At 48.9% G+C, this 25641-nt stretch overlaps 1 protein-coding gene across 1 annotated transcript in view; it reads right to left on the minus strand.

Annotated features, from left to right (window-relative positions):
- Nucleotides 1-537: 537 nt before the first annotated feature.
- LOC116830384 (erythroid membrane-associated protein-like) overlaps nt 538-25641 on the minus strand; it is a 33914-nt gene continuing 8810 nt past the window's right edge. The window contains exons 7-15 of the mRNA XM_075061401.1: nt 23820-23840; nt 22718-22744; nt 20659-20685; nt 15617-15649; nt 15496-15528; nt 11837-11857; nt 6074-6094; nt 5943-5969; nt 538-1285 (exon numbers count right to left, since the gene is read on the minus strand). Of these exons, the coding sequence (XP_074917502.1) occupies nt 726-1285; nt 5943-5969; nt 6074-6094; nt 11837-11857; nt 15496-15528; nt 15617-15649; nt 20659-20685; nt 22718-22744; nt 23820-23840 (770 nt within the window). The 3' untranslated portion in view covers nt 538-725. The remainder of the gene's footprint in view (nt 1286-5942; nt 5970-6073; nt 6095-11836; nt 11858-15495; nt 15529-15616; nt 15650-20658; nt 20686-22717; nt 22745-23819; nt 23841-25641) is intronic.

A 25641-nucleotide genomic window follows, 5' to 3' on the forward strand; every position in this document is an offset into this window, starting at 1 on the left:
AACAGAAGCTAGAGACACCATCCCTGCCCATCCTGGCTAATAGCCACTGATGGACCTGTCCTCCATGCACTTCTCTAGTTCTTTTTTGAACCCTGTTAAGTGTCTTGGCCTTCACGACATCCTCTGGCAAGGGGTTCCCCACGTTGACTGTGTGTTGTGTGAAGAAATACTTCCTTTTGTTTGTTTTAAACCTGCTGCCTATTCATTTCACTGGGTGACCCCTAGTTCTTGTGTTATGAGGAGGAAATAACACTTTCTTATTTGCTTTTGCCACACAAGTCATGATTTTATAGACCTCTTTCATCTTCCCCACCCCACATATCTTGTGATCTGGGTTCTTCCCTTCCTGCTGCTGCAGCCTCCTCCCCACCCTTGGCCACAGCAGCCACGCATGACATTGTACCCACACACCCCTCTGCCCCTGCAGCCAGCTCCCTCCTCTAGGGTTGCTTGGTTGCCAATATTGGTTGGACATATTCCTTGAGGTTTCATCATGTGATATAACCTTTAATTAAAGATTAATCTTTAATTTCTGGAGACTCCACAAGAATTCTGGAGGGCTGGCAATCCTAGCCCCCACCCACTTTTCTGCCCCCTCCCCTTCCGCAGCTCACAGGCCTGATGCTGGGAACTGAGAGGGGATGGGATGGCCTTTCCCCCCAGGGAAACAGGCCTGGGGGCTGGTCAGCGCTGGGAGGGGACAGTCTCTGCTGCAGGTGTCACTGTCAGGGACAGAGACTCCCTCCAGCCTGAGCTGGGACTGGGCAGATTATCAGGGGAAACATATTTGTACCCCCTTTATTGTATTCAGGATTGAAGTAAGGGCGGAGTACCCCAGAGAAGGTGTTAGTGAAAGTGAAGAGATGGGACCTGTCAGTCACATTGTAAAAGGAGATCTCGCCCGCCTCATAGTCCAGGAAAATCCCCAGTCGTCTGGGCCTGACGCTCACAGGAAGGAAGGTCGTGGGGGAGGTATTGGCCATTAATTGATCAGCATGCTGCCATATTGTCCAGTATCCATTCTCTGGTACAAACAGAATATGCCCCTTCCTGCTCACATCTTCCCTACAGACCCCCAGGGTCCAGATATTTTTTTCTCCAACCTCCACCTCCCAGTAATGTCTCCCGCCTGTGAATCCCTCAGCGCCCAGGACAACCGCCATAGTATCAAATCTCTCAGGATTGTCAGGCAGATCCTGGTGCTCATCTCGGTGTGTCACACATTTCCGATCCCCAGACAAGATGAGGTAGGGATTTGCTGTGTTGGGATCCAGAGTCACATCCACTGGGGAGAGAGTCACAGAGTCAGTGCCAGGGACAGGGGTTGGTCACGGGGATCAAAGGGAAATTAACTTGAGTACCTATTAATCAGAGTGTTGTGGGGTTGTTGCGCATTAAGGGGAGGCAGGGCCCCCTCTGAAGAGAGAACTTGAGGGGACTGATGGGGCAGAGGGGTAAGTACAGGGAGGGGCTGACATGGGGGGGCAGGTGTTAGTGGGGGAAGGTTAGGAGCAGAAGCATGATGGCAGGGGCAGGCACCAGGAGAGAGCAGAGGTTGGTGCTCAGGGAGCGAGTGAAAGGAGTGGGGGAGGGCAAGGGTGGACACTGGCACCAGTAGGGGAGGGGAAAGCATCCAGGGCAGGAGAGGGAAGGAAGGGGTTGGCACCTGAGGGGCAGGGGAGGGGGGGCACAGTGTGGGAGGAGGGGAGGAGAGGGGTAAATTGGAGGCAGAGGGTAGGTGAGAAGACGTTCAGTTGCAGGGGGCAGATTGGGGTGAGGAGAGAGGCAGGTGCTGGGGGACAGAAGAGGGTTAGCAGAGGGGTGAGTTACAGGGCAGAGGGGAGGGGGACAGAGGTGGGTAAGAAGAGGTGCAGGTGCCAGAAGATGGGAGAAAGGGGCAGGAGCCAACCAGGAAGAAGGAGGCGAGGAAGAGAGGAAGGAGAGGGGCACAAGCCAAGTGGGAAGAGAGGATAAGGAGCGCAGCACGCACTTGGGGGGGCAGAGCAGGGTGATGGAGGGCCCACCCCAAGAGGGCAGGGGTTGAGGAGAGCAGCTGGCTCCAGGAAACAGAGGAGGGTGAGCAGAGAGGTGAGTGGGGAGAGAGAAGAGGGGAGGGTACCAGGGAAGCTGTTGTTTTAGGCCACGTGTGGTTGGTTTGTTACCGTAACAGAGTGGGAATTTTCTGTATTATTTTTGTAACTCCGATCTGTGCCTCACTTTCCCCTGTATTTTTCTTGACTACCTAGTGGGGAGTTGCTCTCCGGGCAGGCTGCGAGACAGAGGGGGGATGTGTCACCTGGCTGGCTGAGCCTGACTGGGCCATTAGAAGGAACTGGCTGAGGCTGACCTCGTATCAGGAGAAAAGCAGAGAAAATAATGGAAAATCAGGACGTTGACACCTAACACCCAAGGACCCAGAGGCAGGTGGATTTTCCCACCTCTCAGCAGGGAAGCTGAGCAGACCCCAGCTCAAGAACCACGGAGTGAAAGGGTGAAGTGGGGGGATAAAGTGTTGGCTTCTGGAGGAAGCTGAAGGTTCTTTGACCTGGGAACTGACCGAGGAGGCCAGACGGAGACAGACACAGCCTGATCATGGGGTTCGCTACAGCTTGGGGGGCTCTGGGCTGGACAGAATGGACATGTGCTTTAACCTGCTCCAGTGCAACTGGTGTGGGTTCTTGGGGCCTGGCACACTGAAGGGATCACTGCCAGGTGACTGGTTACCATCTGGGCATAGACCAGACCGTGCGACTGCGTGACCGTTACTAAGAGCAGGTCAGGACCCTCTCCACACACATTGGCCAGGCAGCCCTGCTCCGGGGGGCAGCTGGGACTCTCCATGCCAGTTGGCCCTACAATCACCACCCTTGCCTGTCACTCTGGGAACTTTCCCACCCAGGGAAGTGAATTTCATCGCCAGGGTTGACAGGCTTGGGCTCATGAGGCTCATGCTATGGTGCTAAAAATCTCTGCGCAGATGTTTGGGCTCAGGCTGGCTTTCATTTCAGACCTCACTTCACGTTCTTTGGTGAACCCCCACTCCTTCAGCTGTAATGCCTACACAGCTTATTTTACCGCCATATCGTGAGCCCAGGTCTGTCGCCCCAGCTCTGAGACTCGCTGCCGCAGGTTGTGTAGATGAACCCTTTGTGTTTAAAATGTGAGACTTTGCTCAACGCCAAACACTTGATTTTCTCCCTGCACCCAGTCAGATTGGCCTGAAATATCCAGAGTTTTTCCCCCGGCTGGAGAGTGCTAAGGAGACATTATAGGAGGGAAGGAGATTAATGTCACAGGCAGCAGGGGGAGGATCAGGGTTAATATGGGAAGCATGTCCTGGCCTTAGGTCGGGGGTCACAACCAGACTCTGTAACAGCAACCCCCCTTGTTCCTCGGTGCAGAGTGTGTGAGTCCCTCCCGTGGCGCTGACATGCTTCCTGGCGACTCTTTGGGCTCGTGCACTCCTCAAACAGCTGCTCCAGACACTCCTCACAGAGTTTACAGGCTCTGCAGGCCCCAATAGGAAGAGGTTTCTCTGGGTCCTTGGGGCAGTGTCAGTGAGTTCAGTGCTGGGGCCTGATGACTCGTGCCAGGGGAGGACATGTGACCACCCCATGTGTCTTCTCCCCTGTGTCCAGCCCAGCGCTGCCCTGCTCTTCCTGCCCCATGTTACCTGTGAGAGTGGGGGGAGAGCTCTGTCCTTCTCCCACTGCACCTCTGCCCCAGCACATTCAGCTGCTGGGCCTGGGCGGGGAGTGGGACAGAGCCTTTCTGATGTGGCTGAAGCCAGCTGCTCCTGGGCGCTGCCTCTGTGCAGCGCAGCAGCTGAGACAGCCTGGCTGGGGTGACAGCTCTGCTCCCTGCCTGGGCCCAGCTGCTGGGGACGGGGGCTGAGTGAGCTGGAAATGTCCTGAGGAGACTCTGGCTCACTCAGCACCTGGTCCCGCACCTTCTGCTCCCCACTGCCAGGGCTGGGACCAAGTGTGCTGGGGGGCAGGCACAGCGGGAGAAGGGAACTCCCCCTTCTCCCTCTCCCTGCAGCAGGGCACTTGACCCCACAGGTCCCCTCTTCCCCATGTAGCCTCGAGAAGTGGCATTTACACCCTGGCAGCTGGAGCTCCATGCACTGAGTGTACAAGGACATCACAGCGGCTGTGTGAGCCCCACACTGTGCTGCTGACAAGGTTCAGCCCTGACCCCTGCTGGAACTTCTCCCTGGGGAGGAATCGTCCCTGCGGCCCATGCAGGTCTTGGTCTCCCTGTGGAGATGGCCGGCGAGGTTGCCATTAATGTAAGTTATGATGTGAGCTCCTGTCCACTGAGAACTGGCCTCGGGCCAGGCTGAGATCGGTGACAGGGAAGTGAAAGCTCTCAGCTCCCATCACTGCCCCCTGCCAAACCGGCCCATCCAGCTCCTCCCTGCAATGCAGTAACAACACTCACACTTGGCAACACCCCAAGTGCCCCCAGCGGGCAGGGCGAGGGCCGTCCAAGGACCAATGGGCACAATCTTCAGGAAAAACAACAAGGAGTTTGGTGGCACTTTAAAGACCAACAGATTTATTAGGGCATCAGCTTTTGTGGGTAAAAACCCCCGCTTCTTCAGATGCTTGGAGTATGAAAAAGTGGGTTTTTTACCCACGAAAGAATATGCCCTAATAAATCTGTTGGTCTTTAAGCTGCCATCAAACTCCTCATTGTTTTTGTGGATACAGACTAACACGGCTACCCCTCTGAATCTTCAACAAGGGAGACTAAGGCTGGAGATCAGGAAACACTTTCTCAGCCTCAGGGCAGTGAAGCTCTGGACTGGCTCCAAAGGAGGCTGTGGGATCCCTGTCACTGGCGCTTTGTAAGAACAGATTGGACAAACCCCTGTCAGGGATGGTCTAGGCCGTGCCCCAGTGCAGGGAGCTGGATTAGGCAACCTCTCAAAGTCCCTTCCAACCCTGCACTGCTATGAGTCTAGGTTACAGCTGTTCTGGCGCTGGGTCCAGGGCCCTGGGGGTTCTAAGCACGGTGTGTGGCACACGGTGGAGTTAACAATGTTAGTGATCATAACAGCTGGTAGCTCAGTGTTCCTGCCAGGGGCCTGTAACTGGCTCAGCTGGGTGTGACTGGGTTGTGTGGACAGGAACTAGGGTTGCCACCTGTCCAGGTTTTCACAGGATCATCCCATTGTTCAGGTCGCTGTCCTGCGAAATCTGAGTCTGTGCAGGGTGTTACAAGTCCTGGGTTTGTCAGTGGCTGTAGTGGGGGAAGCTGTTGGGTGGCAGTGACTGCTCAAAGGGAGCGCTAGCTTCAGAGTGTCTTGGGACAAGCAAGCGGGAGATGAGGAGCTCAAGGCTGGTAGGGCCCAGTCACCACTGTGGAAGTACCAACTGTGACGTTTAACTGCCAGATAGTAACGAGGTGGATCTGGTGCCAGGTCCTGCTTTGTGACGCTGGTGCCCAGGGCAGCGACAGGAACAGAAGCCTGAGAGGGCTGGTCTCCTCTCCCAGGGTGGGATGGGACACAGTGCCCAGGGTGGAGAGACAGGGGGTGCATGTAGAGCAGGCAGATGTCCCATTTTTTGCACCTCAGAGTAATCAACCACAACAGGACTCCCAACACTGTTTGTGTAACTGACCTGAGTGGCCCCCTCCCTCCCAGTCGTGTGCGGTAGGATAACCCAGAGTACACGGAGCTGTGGCCAGTGGTGCTGCAATGTGTGTGCATGTCCCTTGGGGTCTCTAATCCCTGCTGGAGCTACTCAGGCTCTCCCAGCCTTCACCAATACATACATATGGTCAGGCAGCATGCTGGGTGCAAATACACACACACAGCTGTCTGTAGCCTATCGAATGTCATAGGAAAAAGCTCTGTGCAGGGAAAGGAGCCAAGAGCTCCCACGGGGAGGTGGGTATCACCATGGATAAAATATCAGCGACATGTACAGTACCTGAGTAGAGCTGGGCGCTTCTCCACCCTGTAACCAAACACAGACAGAGGGGTGAGAACGCCTGTGAACACTGACACTCTGAACAGGAAACAATGTCACACAAGGGTGATACTGCAGGGAATGGAACTTACTGATCTCAGCCTGGAGTTTGGCTAAAAACAAAACACAGAGAAATGAGTCAGTATCACATTACGTTGTAGAAGGAAAGCGAGTCAAAAAGATTTTAAAGCAGAGAAGTTAAAATCCTTAGACTCAGCCAGGAGGCTACATCAGCAACCAGAGCCTGGCACCTCCTGGGCAACAAAGGAATCAGCAAGAGGAGAAACACAGTAACCTCACCCTGCCAGCTGCAAGAGGTTGTTAGAGGCAAAGAAGGATCCTTCAGCAAATGGAAAATATTAAAATATTAACCCTGTGAAGTCAGTAAAAGGAGAAAAGTGCATTGGATGAAAACTATGATGGGAATTTATAGGCCAAAGTTTAACTAGAAGAGTGAATAGCCAGAGATATAAAACAAATACCAGAGATTTATTTCAGTCTATCAGAATCAGGAAGCCTGTGAGAGAATCAGTGGGTCCCCTAGATCAGCAGGGATAAAGGGAGCAATTCAGGAGGGTGAGGACAATGGTGAGAGAATAACTGATTTCTTTATATTGATTATCACCATAGAGGGTGTTTAGGAGAGACACACTGTGGTAGAATACCTCCCTGTACTCACACTCTATGCACTATTGTAATAACCTTTGTACAAAGTATGCCTTGAAAGGTATCATTTGAAAACTCATAATTTGCTGATCAGTATTTCCCTGGTAAAATATGTGTGACAAATTTGTATGTGATGTTTTAAGATTTCCCCGTACAGTGTTATTAACCCAAGTTCCAAGCCCCACAGCTGAGCCCAAACAGAAGTTGGCAAACAGATCTGGTCTAAACAAAGGAATGGGTGCTCTGGTTAATTTGCATTAATTAAGCAGAAAGGGAAAACAAAGGAAGAAAAATACTAGCAGGAAATATCCTTCTAGATAGATTCTGTGTCTCAGCTGGAAATGTTTTTTCAAGGTGTGTGTGTTATGGGGGAAGAACTGAAACTATAAAAAGGAAGGAAACCACCCCAAGGCACCCCGTTTTATCTGTCTCTGCACATCACATTCACTGCACCTGAAGAGAAAAAGGAAGCACTCATTGGACTCTGGGGAAGGGGACCTGACCTGAGAGTTTTGTCAGTAACCTGCTGGAGCATGTGATAAGAAACTTCTTGAATTTAATAGTTTGTTAAGTTAGGCTTCAGTAAATATCTTATCTTTATTTTTCTTGTAACTATTTCTCACTGTTATGCCTCATCACCTGTACTCACTTAAAATCTCTCTTTGTAGTTAATACGTTTGTTTTACTGTTTTATCTAAACCAGTGTGTTGAAATAGAAGTATATGAATAATTATGTGAGATAATAACATGGCATATTATTCCCTTAAAAGAATAACATCTTTTGTACTGTCCAGGAGAGGACTAAGCAGTGCAGGACATATATTTCTGTGGCAAAATCTTCGACTGGGGGTACGCTCAAGTCACCCTGCAGTATAACTGAGGCAGAGGTTGCAGAGAAGGTTGAAAGATTTCTTCACCGTATAGCCACCGAATCAACAAGGGGTGATGCTATTTTAGATTTAGTATTGGTGAGTAGTGAGGATCTCATAGAAGAACTGGTTGGAGAGGAGAGCCTTGATTTGAGTGATCATGAGCTAACTCAGTTTAAACTAAATGGAATGATAAACAAAAGTATGGCATCCCAAGCAAGGGGGAAAAATTTTTTAAGAAAGGGCTGCACACCAAACTGGATGAGTAAGCATATGAAACAGGGTATTAAGAGAAAGCGGAAAGCCTACAAGCAATGGAAGATGGGATTGATCAGCAAGGAAAACTCCCTCTTGGAGGTCAGAAAGTGTAGGGAAAAAGTGAGAATTGCTAAAAGCCAAGCAGCGCTGGACCTTATGAAGGAAATTAAAACCAATAAGTAAAAGGTTTTATAGCCACATAAATAAGAAGAAAACAAAGAAAGAAGAGGGACCATTAAACACTGAGAATGGGGTGGAGATTAAAGATAATCTAGGCGTGGCCCAACACCTAAATTAATACTTTCATTCAGTTTTTAATAAGGGTAACAACGAGCTTAGGGGTAGTGGCAGAGTGGGAATGAGGATATGGAAATAGAAATGACTACATCCAAGGTGAAAGTCAAACTCAAACAACTCAATGAGATCAAACTGGGAGCCAAATAATTCCCATCCAAGAATATTAAAGGAACTGGCACATGAAATCACAAACACAATAACAAGGTTTTTAATGAATCTGTAAACTCAGGGGTTGTACCCTATGATTGGAGAATTGCTAATATCATTTCTATTTTTAAGAAAGGGGAAAAAACTGATCCAGAAAACTACAGGCTCATTAGTTTGACCTCAATTGTATGCAAGGTCTTGGAACAAATGTTGAAGGAGAAAGTAGTTAACGATGTAGAAGTAAATGGCAATTGGGATAAAATAAAACATGGGTTTACAAAAGGTAGCTCATGCCAGAGCAACCTGATCTCCTTCTTTGAGAAGGTAACTGATTTTTTTAGACAAAGGAGATGTAGTAGATCTAACCTACTGGGCTTCAGTAGGGCATTTGATACATTTCTACATGGGAAATTATTAATTAAATTGGAGAAGCTGGAGACAAACATGACAACTGAAAGGTGGATAAGGAATTATTTAAAAGGGAGATGACAACAGGTCATACTGACAGGTGAATTGTCAGGTTGGAGTGAGGTTACTAGTGTAGTTCCTAAAGATCAGTCTTGGGACCAATCTTATTTAACATTTTCATTAAAGACCTTAGCACACTCCCACTTCTTGTGCCAATAAAATTTTCAAATAACACCAAGTCAGGAGGTATTGCCAATATGGAGGAGGGCTGGAATATCATACAAGATCTGAACAACCTTGAAAACAGGAGTAATAGAAATGGAATGAAATTTATTAGTGTGCAAAGTGCAAGGTCATGCACTTCGGGACTAACAACGATAATTTTTGGTATAAAGGTAGGAATTCATGGTAAATTCTCAGAATGGAGAAGGGTAACTAGTGGTGTTCCCCAAGGGTCAGTCCTAGGACCAATCCTATTCAATTTATTCAGAAATGATCTGGAGAAAGGGGTAAACAGTGAGGTGGCAAGGTTTGCAGATGATACTAAACTACTCAAGATAGTTAAGACCAAAGCAGATTGTGAAGAACTTCAAAAAGATCTCACAAAACTAAGTGATTAGGCAACAAAATGGCAAATGAAATTTAATGTGGATAAATGTAAAGTAATGCACATTGGAAAAAATAACCCCAACTATACATACAATATGATGGGGGCTAATTTAGCTACAATGAGTCAGGAAAAAGATCTTGGAGTCATCATGGATAGTTCTCTGAAGATGTCCACGCAGTGTGCAGAGGCGGTCAAAAAAGCAAACAGGATGTTAGGAATCATTAAAAAGGGGATAGAGAATAAGACTGAGAATATATTATTGCCCTTATATAAATCCATGGTACGCCCACATCTCGAATACTGTGTACAGATGTGGTCTCCTCACCTCAAAAAAGATATTCTAGCACTAGAAAAGGTTCAGAAAAGGGCAACTAAAATGATTAGGGGTTTGGAGAGGGTCCCATACGAGGAAAGATTGAAGAGGCTAGGCCTCTTCAGCTTGGAAAAGAGGAGCCTAAGGGGGGATATGATAGAGGTATATAAAATCATGAGTGATGTGGAGAAAGTGGATAAGGAAAAGTTATTTACTTATTCCCATAATACAAGAACTAGGGGTCACCAAATGAAATTAATAGGTAGCAGGTTTAAAACAAATAAAAGGAAGTTCTTCTTCACACAGCGCACAGTCAACTTGTGGAACTCCTTACCTGAGGAGGTTGTGAAGGCTGGGACTATAACAATGTTTAAAAGGGAACTGGATAAATTCATGGTGGCTAAGTCCATAAATGGCTATTAGCCAGGAAGGGTAAAGAATGGTGTCCCTAGCCTCTGTTCATCAGAGGATGGAGATGGATGGCAGGAGAGAGATCACTTGATCATTGCCTGTTAGCTTCACTCCCTCTGGGGCACCTGGCATTGGCCACTGTCGGTAGACAGATACTGGGCTAGATGGACCTTTGGTCTGACCCGGTATGGCCGTTCTTATGTTCTTATAAGGTGGGGAAGTTTAAGTTGAAAGTGACAGAAGAGCAGAAAGACCTGGGTATATTGGTTGATCTCAGGATGTCTCTGAGCTACCAGTGTAATTTGGCCATGAAAAATCCTCATGCAGTCCTAGGAGTTATTTCTAGTAGAGATAGGGCAGAAATGGCTACTCTCCCTGTGCAGTACGGCAAGGAATCTTTACAGCTATTCACACAGGTTATTGGGTTCTATATACTCAGGAAACAAGACCTGTGCATCACTGTGGACATCTCTATGAAGATCTCTGCTGAATGTGTAGCAGTGATTTAAAGAAGGAAGTGTTAGGATGCACACAAAACAGGACAGAAAAAAATACTGTGTGCAGTACTGGTCACCCCATCTCAGAAAGGGTCTTTCAGGCGGAGCAATTAGAATAATTATAGCTCTGAAGACAAGGTCCTATAAAGACTGATTGAAAGAGGTGGGACATTTTAATTGACGGTGCAGACATGACAGAGGAATACAAAAGAGTGAGAGAGAGGGAGAAATTGGGTGTTCGTATCTATCTCCTTTCCTAATAGAAGAAGAGGATACTCAAATACACTGAAAGGCAGCAAATCTCAAACTATAAGAGGAAATGGTATTTTATATGATGCATAATTAGCCTGTGAAACTCAATGGTGTTTCTGTTTATCTGTCTGTAACATAATAACTTCTGAAAGTTAAAACACATCCCATCAGCGCCAATGCTTCAGGGTGTGCAATAGGCATCAGTGGGCAGAAACCTCCTGATTTTGGTAAAAATTGGAAAACCGTCAAAGCCTGATTTCCACTAAAATCACCATTTGATCCCTCAGGATACAGCTATATACTAGAACAGGGGTCTTCAACCTACGGCACGTGTGCCAAAGGTGGCATGCAAGATGATTTTTTTTTTTTTTAATGGCAGGCTGCGGGTCCCAGCCACTGCTCAGCCCTCTGCTGGCCTAGGGTTCCATCTGCCGACTCCTGCCAGCCAAGGTCCTGGCCGCCGGCCCACTCAGCCCACTGCCAGCCCCGCTCAGCCTGCCGCCAGCTCAGTCAACAGAACCCCAGGCTGGCAGCGGGCTCAGCAGTGGCCAGGATCCACAGCCTGCCATTTAAAAAAAAAAAAAATCGGCTTGCGTGCCACCTTTGGCATGTGTGCACTGTACTTTATGGTAAATTCTATGTGCACTGTACTTTATGGTAAATTTCACTGTACGCGATTTTCCCCTTAAGCGCTGACCTTAGAACCTAACCCCCACGTAAGATGTGACTCCACTGTATTCATTTTTGAAAGTTTATAATAAGCGATGCTCTGGGGGGAGGAGAAGAGGGGGAGGGTGCAAGGTGGAAGTTTTGCCTAGGGTGCAAAATATCGTTGCACCAGCCCTGAGCATGGGCATAGTGCTGGCTACACGGACAGCAGAGTGAACCCAAACCTGCTCCCTCCCCCAGCTGTGTGGGTGTCAGAAATCCCCTGTGAGATCTGTGAGTGGGGCTTGGATCTGTTCATTCCATGTCTTGACTGTGAGGGACAAGAGACAGAGCTGCTCTGCACACAGCACAAACTGAACTGATTCTGCTCATAGTGAGAGCTCTGAATAGCTCCACTGGAGGGCTATAAAACTTGTTGCAAGGTCTGAGATTCGCCCCAATGAACAAAGGAACCGTACCTTTCTCTGCAAGGTGTGCCTCTGAAAGGAAACAACAAGACAGATGTATTACACAGGAGAAAATTTAAACGTCAATTATTACAAACTCATAGGAATAATTTTTCTACTGGTAGAAAGTGGAAAACACACAGGGGTGCTCTGTGTAAGGGGACTGCTGGACCCTTACTGAAACTTAGCGGAGGGGTTTGGTTGGCCCTTTCCCAGTACCCAAAAAAGGGGGAAATCAAGATCCTGAGACTGACAGTCCCCAGAGCCAGAGGGAAAGGGCCGGTGTGACAGATCAGCCTGATTGATAGGGCAGGCAGGCAGGCAGGCTGGCCAATGAAGAAGTCAGAAGCCTAGGGTCCCATCCTCCATGTGAACTGGAGCTGCCTGGGCTAGAGCGGGGCCAAGTTAAGGAGAGAGCAGGAGCCCAAGTATAGCAGGGGAGCAGAGACGCGCTGACCAGAGCCAGAGGGGCCAGAAAAGCAGCCCCGGGAGCTGCATTGGAGGCAGAGCAGCAACACTGAAGCAGAGTGGAGCTGGAGCTGGAGCTGGAGCTGGAGCTGAGGTAGGGTGGACCTGGAGCTGGAGCTGGAGCAGTCCAGAGCCGGGTGGAGTGAGCAGCTGGGGAAAGCGAGGGGGACCCTGGGCCCAGCGCAGGGAGCACCCCCAGCCAAGACGCCTTGCAGGGTGGGGGCGATGCTGGGAAGAAGGGTCCTGCCACCTGGGAGTGGGCAGGGTGGCCACCGCCAGAGCATGTGTTGACCTGCAGGACAGCCGGGGCCTGAACAGGAGGCCTGGGACGTGTGAGGGACAGACTGAACTGCCCTTTCAATCCAGAGATGCTGGTTGCGATGTCCCTGTGCCACAGAGCAGGGTGATGGGTTTTCCTTTCACCTTTCCCATTTTTTCCTTATTCTTTTATTATTAGTTACTGTTTAATAAATTGTATTTGCTTGAACTGCATGGAAGTGTCCAGAGCAGAGAGAGCACCCCGGAGTGGGGACACCCTAGCTCCTGTTCTAAGTGATTGTGACAAGGTTGGGGGTCGAGCCCCCCAGGTATCCTGGGCACAGCCTTGTCGGAGTTACAAGAACTCTGCCACCCAGGAGACTGGCAGGGGAGTCAGGCAGGCCTGTGGGTAAGGAAGTGGAAGCGAGGACTCAGATCCTTTCACTAGCCAGTTCCACCGAGATTGTGTATAAGCCAGGAAAGTTCTCCATAATAGCGGGACCCTAAGCCTGGCTATTCCCACTGCCAGCGTGATACTGGGGACTCCGTGATTAGGGCAGTTAAAATGCTGAGTAAACCGCTGTCTCTTTTCCCTTGGCTGAGTGGAGCAAGGCCCCACACCGAACTCGATGGCATTTCTGTCTGTGATAGAATAACTTTTGAAAACCACATCCCATCAACTCCAGCATTTCAGGGCATGTTCTAGGCATCAGTCGGCAGAATCTTCATGGTTTTGGTGAAAACTGGAAATCTGTAGAAGCCTGATTTCCACTAAAATCACGGTTTCTTTGATCCCCCAAGATACAGGGTGAGGCAGTGACCTCAGGGTTAAGGTTAGGGTTTAAGGTGAGTTAGGGTTAGCAGGCCCGTCATTCTCACTTCAGCCAGCCCCTGCCAGTTGGGCTCTTCACCTCTGTATTCCAGGCAGGCCCTTCACCTCCCCACTGTGGTCAGTACCCTATTGATTTATTTGGGTGAAAATCAGAAAAGCCTGATTTCAATGGAAATTAGTTTGTTTTTTTCCCCCAGTTTTCTGCTTTTCTCCAAAATCAGTAGGGTTCTGGCCAGAGTTGGGGGCAGAGGGAGAGGGACCCAGTTGAAGCTGGGGGTTGAGAAGCCCAGCTGGATACACCACTGGGTCTATGTAAGCAATGAGGCCTGCGACCCTCTAGTTAAAGAATTGCCACATAATTGGTTTAAACTCTTGGGGTGAGATTCTGCATTTGGAACCTGCAGCCCAGGGGCATGTGAGGGCAAAGGTGACTTTAAGTCAACCCACCCACATCTCCTGATCCTGGGTGCTCTGGATGCCAAAGCAGCCCCCAGTTTAACTCAAGGCTTCTCTGCAGGGGAAGGTTACACCAGTGTAAGGTAAGGTGGGAATCTGAACCACTCTTCTTTTATGGGTACAGCGCCTCGTGTCAGCACTCTTATTTGGTATCTTTATGGCTTAGTCTATGCCTTTAGTTATGGCAGCCTTTCCCCAGGTACCTACGGGCAGCAGCGCAGCCCAGAATCTCTGCAGCACTCCGTGCTGTGGCCCTTGCCCCGAATACCCCACCTGTTCCCGGTCCCATCTCCCATACACTGCACACTAGGACTTTCGAGTGAGTCCTCAAAGGGGCTGCTCTCTGCAGTGCCTGCACAGGAGGAACTCTCCTCCGGTTGGATCCTAGCCTTCTGGAGCCCTTTTACACTGCTCTGGCCTCTTTACTGAACATAAAGGATTGAAGTGGGGGTGAAAATCTCACCTTCCATGTATTAATATGTGTGTGGCCTTTCTGGGTCTGAAGGAAGCATTCTGCAAGTGACCTGAGTGTAAGCAGTGCACCAGCCCAAGGAGATCTGCAAGCAAGTGTGGTTTGCTGCTCACACTCATCACACTGGGGTTGGGATGCTGACACTAAAGTGATTTTTATTATCTCAGTGCTGACCGTTTTAGCAGAAACGTCCAGGCCATGTGCTTCTCTGTCATAGCTGGATGCAAGGGCCGATACTGGGGCGGGGGACACTGGCAGATATTGGGGGAGGCAGTGAAGCCGCCACCTGAAATTAAAGGTTGCTGGGGTGAGGAACAGTGAATTCAATTCCCTCACACCTCTATCCAAATATTGAGTAACCTCTGTTCATGCTAAAACAGAAAAGGGAGAGAGGAGATGCATTCCCTCTTCCCACCCCCCCATACAAAATACCTCCTGAATTCCAAAAAACCCAAACACAGCCCATGGTCACAGAGGGTGGAATCCTGCCCCTTCCCTCTTTACATGGCCGTGGAAGGGCCAGAACACAGGAGGGATCCCATGTGAGGGATCCTGCTAAACACTGGACAAGTCTCTCAGTCCCCAGCAATGACTCAGGGCCTATGCTCAGGGTGCTGTTTCTATAATTTCCATGGGGTTTATTAGGACAATTGGCCCCTTCCCCTTCAGAACCCGTCTGAGATGGGGTGACCAGTACTGCTCACTGCTTGGGCTCTGGTGCTCCCATCACCCATTCAAATACTAGCAGGTTATTTGTAGTTGTTCCAGCCCACGTGTGTTTTGCACTTTCTCCAGAACACGTGTAGCCCCCTCCCACCCTATCAGGACTGTCTCTGTGCAAATACCTCCCCCCCACAAAAATGCCTACTGAAATGACAGTTTGCTGATTTCCTACCAATCACTGCTCCCCATTGCTCTGCCATGTCCCCACTGCAGTCCACACAGCTCCATAGCCATAGCCTGAACCATCACTTCCCATGGGACCTCCAGGCCCAGCCATGTCCCAGGGGTGAATGAGGGAATCTCTGTCCTGTGAAGATCTTTACATTGAGCCACAGCCTCCTTTTGGTTTCATTCCAAATGTCTCCCCTGCCAGGCAATCTCTAGTTTACTGAGCCTCCACATTTTTGGGAAACAGTCACATATAACCTTTAACCCGCACCCCCACTGGTCCCACACACTGACCTTTCTGTCTCTCCAGTTCAGATTCCAGGGTCTCTAGAGAAAGAAAGAGGTGAGATTTCACACTGTTGTATTTATGAGAATAACCCGAATGTCAGTTAATGTAACTGATCCAGACACTTACCTTTCTCTCTCCCCAGTTCAGATTGCAGGGTCTCTGGGCGGGGGGGGGAGAAAAGGGGGAGAGGTGAGATTTCATTCCATCACATTGATGAAGTTCCTATTATTGTTTAATGAAGCTGTGCTGTAGTTATGAAATAGAGAAACAAGAACACATAGCCAGACACAGCGGTCATACAGATCTGTCGGTCTGTGGAGGTCTCTGAACTCAGCGTCCCTGCTGCCTGAGACTGAACTGCAGTAGTGGATGATTCAACCTGTCCCCTATGCTATGTACTCTTTGGGTCATAGCAGCCATCTCTGCTTCCTGAGCCCCCGATCCATACATTAAAACTGGCTCTAATGGGAGGGGAGGAGAAAAGGTCTCTGTTTATCCAGTTCCCTTTCTGCTGCCCTCTGAGCCTATTTCCTGAATGGCCCCAGTCCTGACTTTGGGGATGGGGGACCTTTGAGGAGCAGTGGGCACTGTCTGGGATTCTCTGCTTGGTGTTCCCCCTCGGCATCCCTGATTTTGAACCTATGACCCTCACTACCGTCCCTGTTTAATTATTGGGAGGGAAGAGAGTGATGCGGATGGGGCATTGACCTAGGCTGGGTCAGAGGCAGGGTCTGGTTGGCTTCGTCATAGGCCCACTCCTGACTGTGAGAATAGTGCCTGCCCCTGATCCTCATGATACCTAATGCTGGGACTGAAGCATATTTAGACCTGATAGAAGCCCGCTGTGAATATTAAGAGTCTGTTCTGCCATGTTTAACAGTGTGACTATAAGGAGAATTATGCATGTGTAAGAAATTGCCAAGTAATCATGTTGGTGAGAAAAATAAAAGATAACACTAAAAACTTTGAAAAGCCCAGTTTGAATTAACACTAAACCTGTGTTAACAGGGGAGGAGAGTTAACATGGAAATGAGAGTCTAATACGTATGTATAAGTAAAGAGAACAAAAAGATAAAAACTGTGTAACAAAAAGAGGTTAAAGCTTTACTGTCCAGCGCTGGAGGAGACTGATAAGACCATCCTGATGAGCAATTCTTTAGAAATAATTGATAGCCACTCGCTGAGTGTTTTGCCTTAATAAAGATTTGTTAGACCCATCTGCTTAGTAAGTGAATCTCACTCTAACAGAGACAAGCAGGGTGATGAGTCCAGGCTCCCTGCAGAGCCTGCTCCACTCACGAGAGCCTCTGGGCTTGACTACATGAGAAAAGTACACTGGGTTAACTTAAACTGGTTTGAGCACTGCTGTAGTGACCCTTGTGTGACTCTCCCATCTCCATGTAGAATGGGCTGATTGCATTTAGCTCCAAGTAGGTGAGGAATTCACCTGAACCGAGCTCAGCCACTCTCTCAGCAATATATGAGTGTAATGTGGGCTAGCCCATTGACAGGTTCCTATAAGGGAGAAGGAGCTGACCCAGACCCACCCGAGGTGGGTGGTTGGCTGGCAGCTAATTAGCTAACAAGCTTGATAAAGGGTTATTAGGGTTTAGCTGAAGGGATCTTAAGGACACAAAGATGCTACCAGAAGAACTCCCAAGAGAGATAATCTGGAGAAGCCCACCAGAGCAAGGGGCTTGGAAAGTGGGCTCCTAGAGAGAAGGGTTCCCCTCAGGGAGAATCTACAGCTCCTAGAGATGACAATAGCAACGGTAGCAGCAGGACTGAAGGCTGGAGAGCTGTTCCCGGCTGGGGAAAGTGGCTGTAGAGAAGGAAGGTACAGTTCGAACTGAACCCAGCTCTGCGAAGGAGGGCTGAGGGCTCTGGACTTGAGGAGTTAGTTAGACCAGGGGTGAGCAAACTTTTTGGCCCAAGGGCTACATTGGGGTTGCAAAATTGTATGGAGGGCCGGGTAAGAAACGCTGTGCACCCCACCCCCCAAACAGACTGGCCTCTGACCCCTCCCCCTTCCTTCCCCCTGACTGCCCTCCCTCAGAACCCCTGACCTATCCAACCCTCCTGCACCTTGTTCCCTAACCGCCCCCTCCTGGGACCTCCTATCTAACCCCCCTACTCCAAGTCCCCTGACTGCTCTGACCCCTATCCACACCCCCACCCCTTGACAGACCTCCCCAACTCCCATGCTTATTCAATATCCCCGTCCCCTGACTGCCCCCTGCCCGTTATCCAACCCCCCCGCCCCCTTCCCATGCCACTCAGAGCAGCATGCCTGGCAGCCACACTGCCCAGCCAGAACCAGACACGCCACCGCACTGCTCGGCAGAAGCGCGCAACCCCACCACCCAAAGCGCTGCCAGTGCGGCGGCGTGGCTGTGGGGGAAGGGGAACAGCAGGGGAGGGGGTGGGGGCTAGCCTCCTGGGCTGGCCAGGACGGTCCCACGGGCCGTAGTTTGCCCACCTCTGAGTTAGAGTGAGAGCCAGTGGCTGGAGCACAGAGAAGGAAGAGAGTTTATTTTCTGGTTTATTTGGACTCGTACCAAGTAGAACCCAGCAGAGCACTTTTGTGTCCCACCTTTTGGGGTGTGTGGAGTAACTTAAGGAGTGCTGAAGGGGGTAAACTGAGGCAGGGTATTTGCCAGGCCACCTTGAGCCAGCTGGGGGGTCAAGGGTACCACCATATGAGTAGTCTGTAAAACTTGCATGCATTTAACAGAACTGCTGCCTAATCTCCTTGCAGACAGAGCCTCGCTCTCCCTAGCCTGCCTGCATGGGCCCCAGTGGTGCCTGTGCCATGGGTGAGCACCAGGACCTAATGAAACCTGAGAAGTTCGCAGATGATGTCGGGCTTCCTGGCCCCATATCCACCTACCTCAGCTTCCAGGCAGCTCCTGCTCCTCCACAGCCTCCAGCTCCACCTGAGCCTGCTTTCCCTGACACCAGGCTACTCCCTGGGCCTGTCTGGCTGGGTCACACAGAGTATCTTAGTGACCCTGCTGGCTGGATGCTGAACTGGGGGTGACCACCTCCCCACAGCCCAGCACAGAGCCAGCCCAGTCACTACGATACTCTGTGTGACCCAGCCAGACAGGCCCAGGGAGCAGCTGGTTCAATCGTGGGGCTCTCCCTCCCCTTTCAGAGCCGGCAGCCCTTTGTTCTGTCTCTGAAGCCCGTGTCTGGCAGCTCGGGGGTCCCTGGGATCAGAGCATGGGAGTCGAGTGGCACTGAGCGGTCGGGGGGGGGGGAGGAAAGGGTTAATCCCAGCGCTGTGCACTTCGCTGCCCAGCCCTGGCTGGACTTTGCCCTCTGGGTGCAGCACAGGGCTTGTGTCTGAGCAGATCCCTGCCCCCTCGCCCAGCCATTTGTCCCAGATACAGAGAATCCAGGTGCCAAGGGAAGGAGCAGCCCCAGCAGCGCTGCTTTGGCCCTGGCACGGGCTGAGCCTGCAAGCGCCGCAGCAGAGAGAGGGGGCTCAGCCATTCAGAGCAGCAGCATCACCCCGCCCCCCTGCAGGGGAGGGGTCAGCGCTGGACAACAGGCTGGGCTGGGTCCTGCTGGAGACCCTGAGCTGGACCAGCCTGGAGCAGCCAGCAAGTCTCTCAGGGCCTGAGGCCATGCCTAGGGAGACGCTGCTGTGTCTTCCTTCCACCAGCACTCCCTACACCTGCTCCATCTTCCTTTCTCAAAAATCCATCGCTCTCAGTTGGTTTCCCAGCACCGACTGCCCCCCACCCACTACTCCTGCACTAACATGGTGCATAGGTGCAAGGACCTATGTCCAATCGTCAAACTTATGATGTCTCCTGGCATTATGAGACTCAGCTCCCCAAGCCCTCTCCCTGTCATTGCCCCTCTACATCCACTCCAGCCCAGTGTCCTTCTGGTTATTAGAATAGTAAACAGATTCTCTTGTGGTTAGAGCACTGACCTAGAAATCAGCAGATGTAGGTCCAGTTTGCAGCTCTGTCACAGATTCGCCCTATGATCTTGGATAAGTCACCAAATCTTTCTGTGTTTCAGTTTCCCATCTGTGAAATGGGAGGAATCATCCATCCTCTCCCTCACCCTGTGTCCGCCTGGTCTGTTTAGATTGGTAGCTCTTTGGGGAAGGGATGGTCTTCTCTTGTGTGTCTTTACAGCTCCCAGCACTGGGGACCTGAGCCTAGCTGGAAACTCTAGGCAGAACTCCACTGCTAATAGGAGTATTAGGACCAGATTCTGCTACACTTTTACTGAGCAGTCTCAAACCTCGAGTCCCATTGCTCAAGGATAGCAGAATCTGGCTTTTAATGTTGTATGAAATTCAATTCATTTTATACTACTCTAAGACTTCCCAGGTGCTGCAGATATTCATGTTGCAGTCTGCACCTGCAACGTAGAGCTGCCATGGGGGAGTTTGAGCCCAGAGAGCCAAGCAGGGGGTAGTCAGGGCTTGTGGTCCACTGGACAGGATGGGATGCATCTTCTCTTCTCCTTAGAATTAACTTCAGGCTTTTCCCCATGTAGACAAGCCCTTACCGTAGCTAGTGTGGCATAGCTAGTCAGCACTAACTATCTGTCTGGACATTCTCATTGCATACTATGAATGCTCTTGTTTGGTTTAGGTTAATCCACTTTGGAAGAAAAGAAGTTTGGAATGAGTGTCCACAAGGGGAATTAATACAGAGTAGCTGTTGTGCTTTAAATCCAAACCCTAGTTATTTCACACAAACTTCCCTGTGAATTTTCCATGTCAACAAGCCTTAAATTTGGTGGGATGAGGTTTGATTTCCTTGTTTCTCATCCCAGCAACCCTTTTAGAGCCACCAGCTGCCCTTTCTCTCTTCACCCAGTATCTACCATCACATTCAGCAGGGTTGGATAAGTTCATTAGCTAGATGTTCTGCCAGAAATGGTTCACAGTGAAATAAACAATTCATTAACTAGTGCTACAAAGTAGAAACAGAGAGCAGTTAAAGAATTGTCACTGACATTCCTCCCTCCCCCTCATCACCAGAGCAGGTACCCTGGAGGGTGTAGCTTAATACTCAAGCTCCTTGCACTTTCGCACTGACTTTGACATTTTATCCCTATAAGGTGACCAGATGGGGAGGGAATACCCCTTGGGAAACAGGGCTGAGCATCACTTAGTCAGTATCAGCTTTGCTTACCTGTGAATCTTTGGGTTCTGTCACGTGCTGAAAGAAACAGAAATGGGAATTTACACAAAAATTACAGACTCAACATGACAAAAATTGCTAAAAAATTAAGCTACAAAAACTAAAACCAGAGCTTACTTTGTTCTGCCGGAGGGGTCCATGGGAATGAAAAGGGAGTAAAAGGAATAAAAACACAAATAAATCATTAGGAGAGATTATCAGTGATAAAACTACCCCATTCTAAACCCAAATTACAGTGGCTTCAGTAAGGACGTCAGGATTGGGTCTCTAATTATTAATTACGGCTTCTGCTTTATTGTACCCAATCTTGCATAACCTCCATCCTAGAAATCAATGGGACTGCACCTGTGAGGATCATTCATGTGAGTCAGGGGGGCAGAATTGAGCCTTTAGTGAAAAGGGGGCCAGGTTCCCTCCCCTGCTCTGGTCACTTCATGCAGGGATGGTGCAGACTGGCTGAACTGGGCCCTAACAGGACATCAGAGAATTCCTTCAGCGTAGGGACTGCTCAGCTGGGGTAAAGCAGCATAGCCCACTCCTGTGCCAACTGCCCCCACTATGCCATCGTGGTGTAGGGGCATGTCAGGAGTCATAGGGTTTAGACAGAGGGGCAGAACTGGATCACATAGCCAATGCTTGGGGACCACAGACAGGGGCTGCAGTGATTGATGCTAGGGCATCTTGAGAATTCAGGAGCCATAACCAACTCCCTAACTGCCCCTCTCCCCCAGTACAATACTCCAAGCAGATTTTGGCACATGAGAGATTCTGGCCTCCAGTTCAAAGACCTCTTCTTTTGCGTTTCCATAATCTGGTCATGCAGGGATGATCCCAGGCATGCTGAGCCTCCTCCTGGCCTTAGTGAGAGCTGAGGGTGCTCAGCTCTGCACAGGATTAGACACATGTTCCTTACCCTACAAGTGCTCTGTGGAAGCCAACAGGGGTCAGAGGGCCCAATCCTGCCCCAAGCGAGGCAATGAGTGCAGGAGTGTGGCTGTGGTGAGCTTGGAGGGTTGGGCCTTTTTTGTCAGAGATAATTATTGTTGTTAAGAATGGTCGTACTGTGTCAGACCAAAGGTCCATCTAGCCCAGCGTCCTGTCTTCTGCCAGTGGCCAATGCCAGATGCCCCAGAGGGAATGAACAGAACAGGGAATCAGCAAGTGATCCATCCCCTGTCGCCCATTCCCAGCTTCTGGCAAACAGAGGCTAGACACACCATCCCTGCCCATCCTGGCTAACAGCCACTGATGGACCCATCCTCCATGCACTTCTCTAGTTCTTTTTTGAACCGTGTTAATGTCTTGGCCTTCACAACATCCTCTGGCAAGGAGTTCCACAGGTTGATTGTGTGTTGTGTGAAGAAATACTTCCTTTTGTTTGTTTTAAACCTGCTGCCTATTCATTTCACTGGATGACCCCTAGTTCTTGTGTTATGAGAAGAGAGAAACAGCATTTACTTTCTCTATACCATTTATATGTCTCTATCACATCCCCCCACTTAGTTATCTGTTTTCCAAGATGAACAGTCTGTTTTTCCATCTCTCTTCATACAGAAGCTGTTCCATACCCTTTATTCATTTTTGTTGCCCTTTTCTGAACCTTTTCCATTTCTAATGTATCTTTTTTTGAAATAGGGTGACCAGAGCTATCTATAGTTGGGTTTATGTTTTCCAATGTGCATCACTTTACATTTATCAACATTAAATTTCATCTGTCATTTGTTGCCCAGTTACCCAGTTTTGTGAGATCCCTTAACACGGTCAGCTCTGTACTTAACTCTCTTAAGTAGTTTTGTATCCTCTGCAAACTTTGCCACCTCACTGTTTACCTCTGCTTACTATTACAAGATCTCTCTGAAGACAGAAAGTGAAGTTTGTTTGCGATTTTTTTCAAGAGTTAAGGTGAAAAAAGGCCTGGATTTCCCCTTGTATTGTGTGTCACTGTAACAAGTACCACACACATCAGTTTACTTTATCCTAAGTGTCTGCATACAGCATTTTCAGTGTTCGCTTCCCAAGACTGAGCTTTATGAAACCTAGTAAAAAACACACTTACCTGCCATTGCCTCATATTCCGCTGGAAAGTAAGACAATGTGAATTAATCCTGAGTCACAAAAGTTAATGTGCAATAGTTAAGATACAAGTAATATTCCCTTCACAGGTGTTGACTGTTTTGAGAGATTTTTTTTTCCCCTTAAGATGCTAAACAGAGCACAGCACAGGGGCTGGCTGCTTGTGGGGAAAGTGACCCAACTTCTCTTGTCCCAGTTGTTACGTGCAATATTTTACACACATCAGATACTGTACAGAGAAACCTGGACCAGAGATCATGAGATAGCTCTATGTCCCCCCCTCCTCCTTCCTGTGACAGGTGGGCAAGGGGTTACAGATCGCCCCCATCACTGGCCACTAGAGCTTTCTCATGTCATCCTTTGAAGCAGCTGGTAGTGCAGGTCAGAGACAGAATCCCAGGGTAGGTGGGCCCTGATCTGATTTGCACTGGCCACTTCTGTATTCTTAAGAACACAGGTTTTTAGGGCTTAGTTCAGCAAAGAAATTAAGCAGATTCTTAAGTACTTTGCTTGATTGGGACATTTAGTGAATATACATTTAAGGGACTGTTCATCACAGATAACTATCTCTGCATAAAAACTGTTGCTTGAAGTTAAGGGTTTTTTGAACATTACCTATAAGTTGTTATATATGGCAAATAAAGTTGGAAAAAGATGTTTTTCAAACAGGAATTTGCCAGGCATCCAGATTTCTGAGACAGCTTTTAAAATCTCAGCCTCACTGTCTGAAAGGCTGGAAATTCATAATGCCATTCCCAGCACCAGCCTTCTCCCAGCCACTGTCAGTAAAATTTTCAAAACCACTTAAGTGACTGAGGCATCCAAGTTCTGCTGAAAGTCATTGGGACTTTGGCTCCTAAAGCACTGCAGACTTCTGAAAGTATTTACACTCTGGACATATTGAGTAAGGGGCAAAGATGGAGAACGTCTTTGCACAGAGAACAAACCAATCTCAATTTCAGTTCACAGTGAGATCCCTTAATAGCTGCCTGAAAGATCCAAGAAATTCATTGCAAAGTTCAAGATTTTTCCATCTCTTCCCCATCCCTCCCCCTTAAAATGTAATGAAGAAATGTTACCTTTCTCTGAAAGATGTTTTTCTAGAAATAAACAACGAGAGAGACAAAGTGACACAGTTGACTTAAGTGATGGCAAACTTAGAGCAGTCTTTTTTTCCCTACGGATCATTGTACACAGACTCTCTTCCCATCTGTTCCCCTTGTCTATATTATACTGAGGCCACAGGGGTGGATCCCCAAGGGGTCTTAGGTATCATGATGCTGAGCATCACAAAGTCTAACTCTAAGTTGTCCAGAAAAATCATAGGGAAAACAATGAGATTCACAGAGCCTGAGTTAGGGGCCTTGGCTTGTGACAGAGACATGCCCAAGCAAGTGTATTACAAGCTCATCATGTGTGGTCTCTGCCGAAAGCTAAGACCTAGCTGATTCTCACAGTTACTGTGAGACGTCTGTCCAAGGAAAAAAATAGTTTTGTAACCCGTAGAATATTATGTTCCCCAAAACTACCGAAGGTGAAACTGCTCACCTGAGGCTGGGTGAGTCTCAGAACTCACTCATTTAGCAGTGAGAACACTGACATCCCTGGACTCAGGCCGTCCCTATGTGTACAGACTGGGGCAGATGCGGGCATGAGCATTTACAGAGACAAATGGACCCCAAGAGAAGACTCTGACTGGGGAACCATCAGAGTTGAGCTGAAGTTAATGAAACACCCTAATTACGAAAAGACAATAGTTTAGGATTGTATAAGAAGAAGAAAGCACACAAGATATTATCCATTATGGAAGAGAGACTCTGCTAGCAGGAGTGTCTCATGAAAGGTGGATCCAGGCTCTTTGGATTGGATAAGTGCTGTTTGGATAGACCACTGAGTGAGACATCCCTTATTGGACAGGAAAGTACTTTAAGAGGTACAGGTTATAAGAGCGCATTTTATATTTTTCTTTTACCTGTAACCTTATGTTTGAAAATCATAAGAGAGGGAAGGATAGCTCAGTGGTTTGCACATTGGCCTGCTAAAGCCACAGTCATGAGCTCAATCCATGAGGGGGCCATTTAGAGATCTGGGGCAAAAAATCTGTTAGGGACAGTACTTGGTCCTGCTGGGAAGGCAGGGAAATAAATTCACTGACCTTTCAACATCCTTCCAGTTTTATGAGATAGGTATATCTCCATATTATAATCCTTTTAATAGCTTGTATTTGAATCTTTATTTCAAGATCTGTAAAATAAACTTGTTTGGTTTTACTCTAAACTACCTTGTGTTAACAAGTGTTGAACTGAGGTGAAGCCACTCAACTGTGGTGCCCTGCTTCCACGGAGGCCGTGGACTGGTGTACATTGCAGGTGTCCAGAAGACAAGGGACTGGGCAATTGAGTGTATCAAATTGGGGTGTGTAAATTGCTAGTCTGCAGAGGGAGAGAGAGGGTGGGGCTTGCGGAGCCCAGAGCGGAGTGCCGGTGTTGCCAGAAGCTGTGAGAGAGTTTCCTCTGGTGGGCACAGACAAGGCTCCCACTGTAAGCATGTGGTCATCATTGACCCCAGCCACCTTGGGTAACGCCAAAAGGTGTCCCAAGGCTCCCTATATACTGAATGGCAAGAGATAGCCCTTTAGAATGGGATCCACAAAAGCCAGCACATGAGGTAGGCAGCTGCCAAAGACAGCCAATGGGAGATGCCAATAACGGGGGTGTTTGCCTTTCTCAGGGGTTTGGTGCCTTGGGCTGGAGGGAGAGGCTCTCACTGTTGGTGACCCAAAGCTGAGAACCCCTCTCCTGCAGTCAGGTGGCTTAGGTGCCTGCATTGTTCCATGCAAGATAGTCTGGCACACGCCTTTAGGCTTGTCTATACTTCCAGACAAGCGCTGATTTAGTGGGT

This window comes from Chelonoidis abingdonii, unplaced genomic scaffold, assembly GCF_003597395.2.
Source record: "Chelonoidis abingdonii isolate Lonesome George unplaced genomic scaffold, CheloAbing_2.0 scaffold0511, whole genome shotgun sequence".
NCBI classification, from domain to species: Eukaryota; Metazoa; Chordata; order Testudines; family Testudinidae; genus Chelonoidis; species Chelonoidis abingdonii.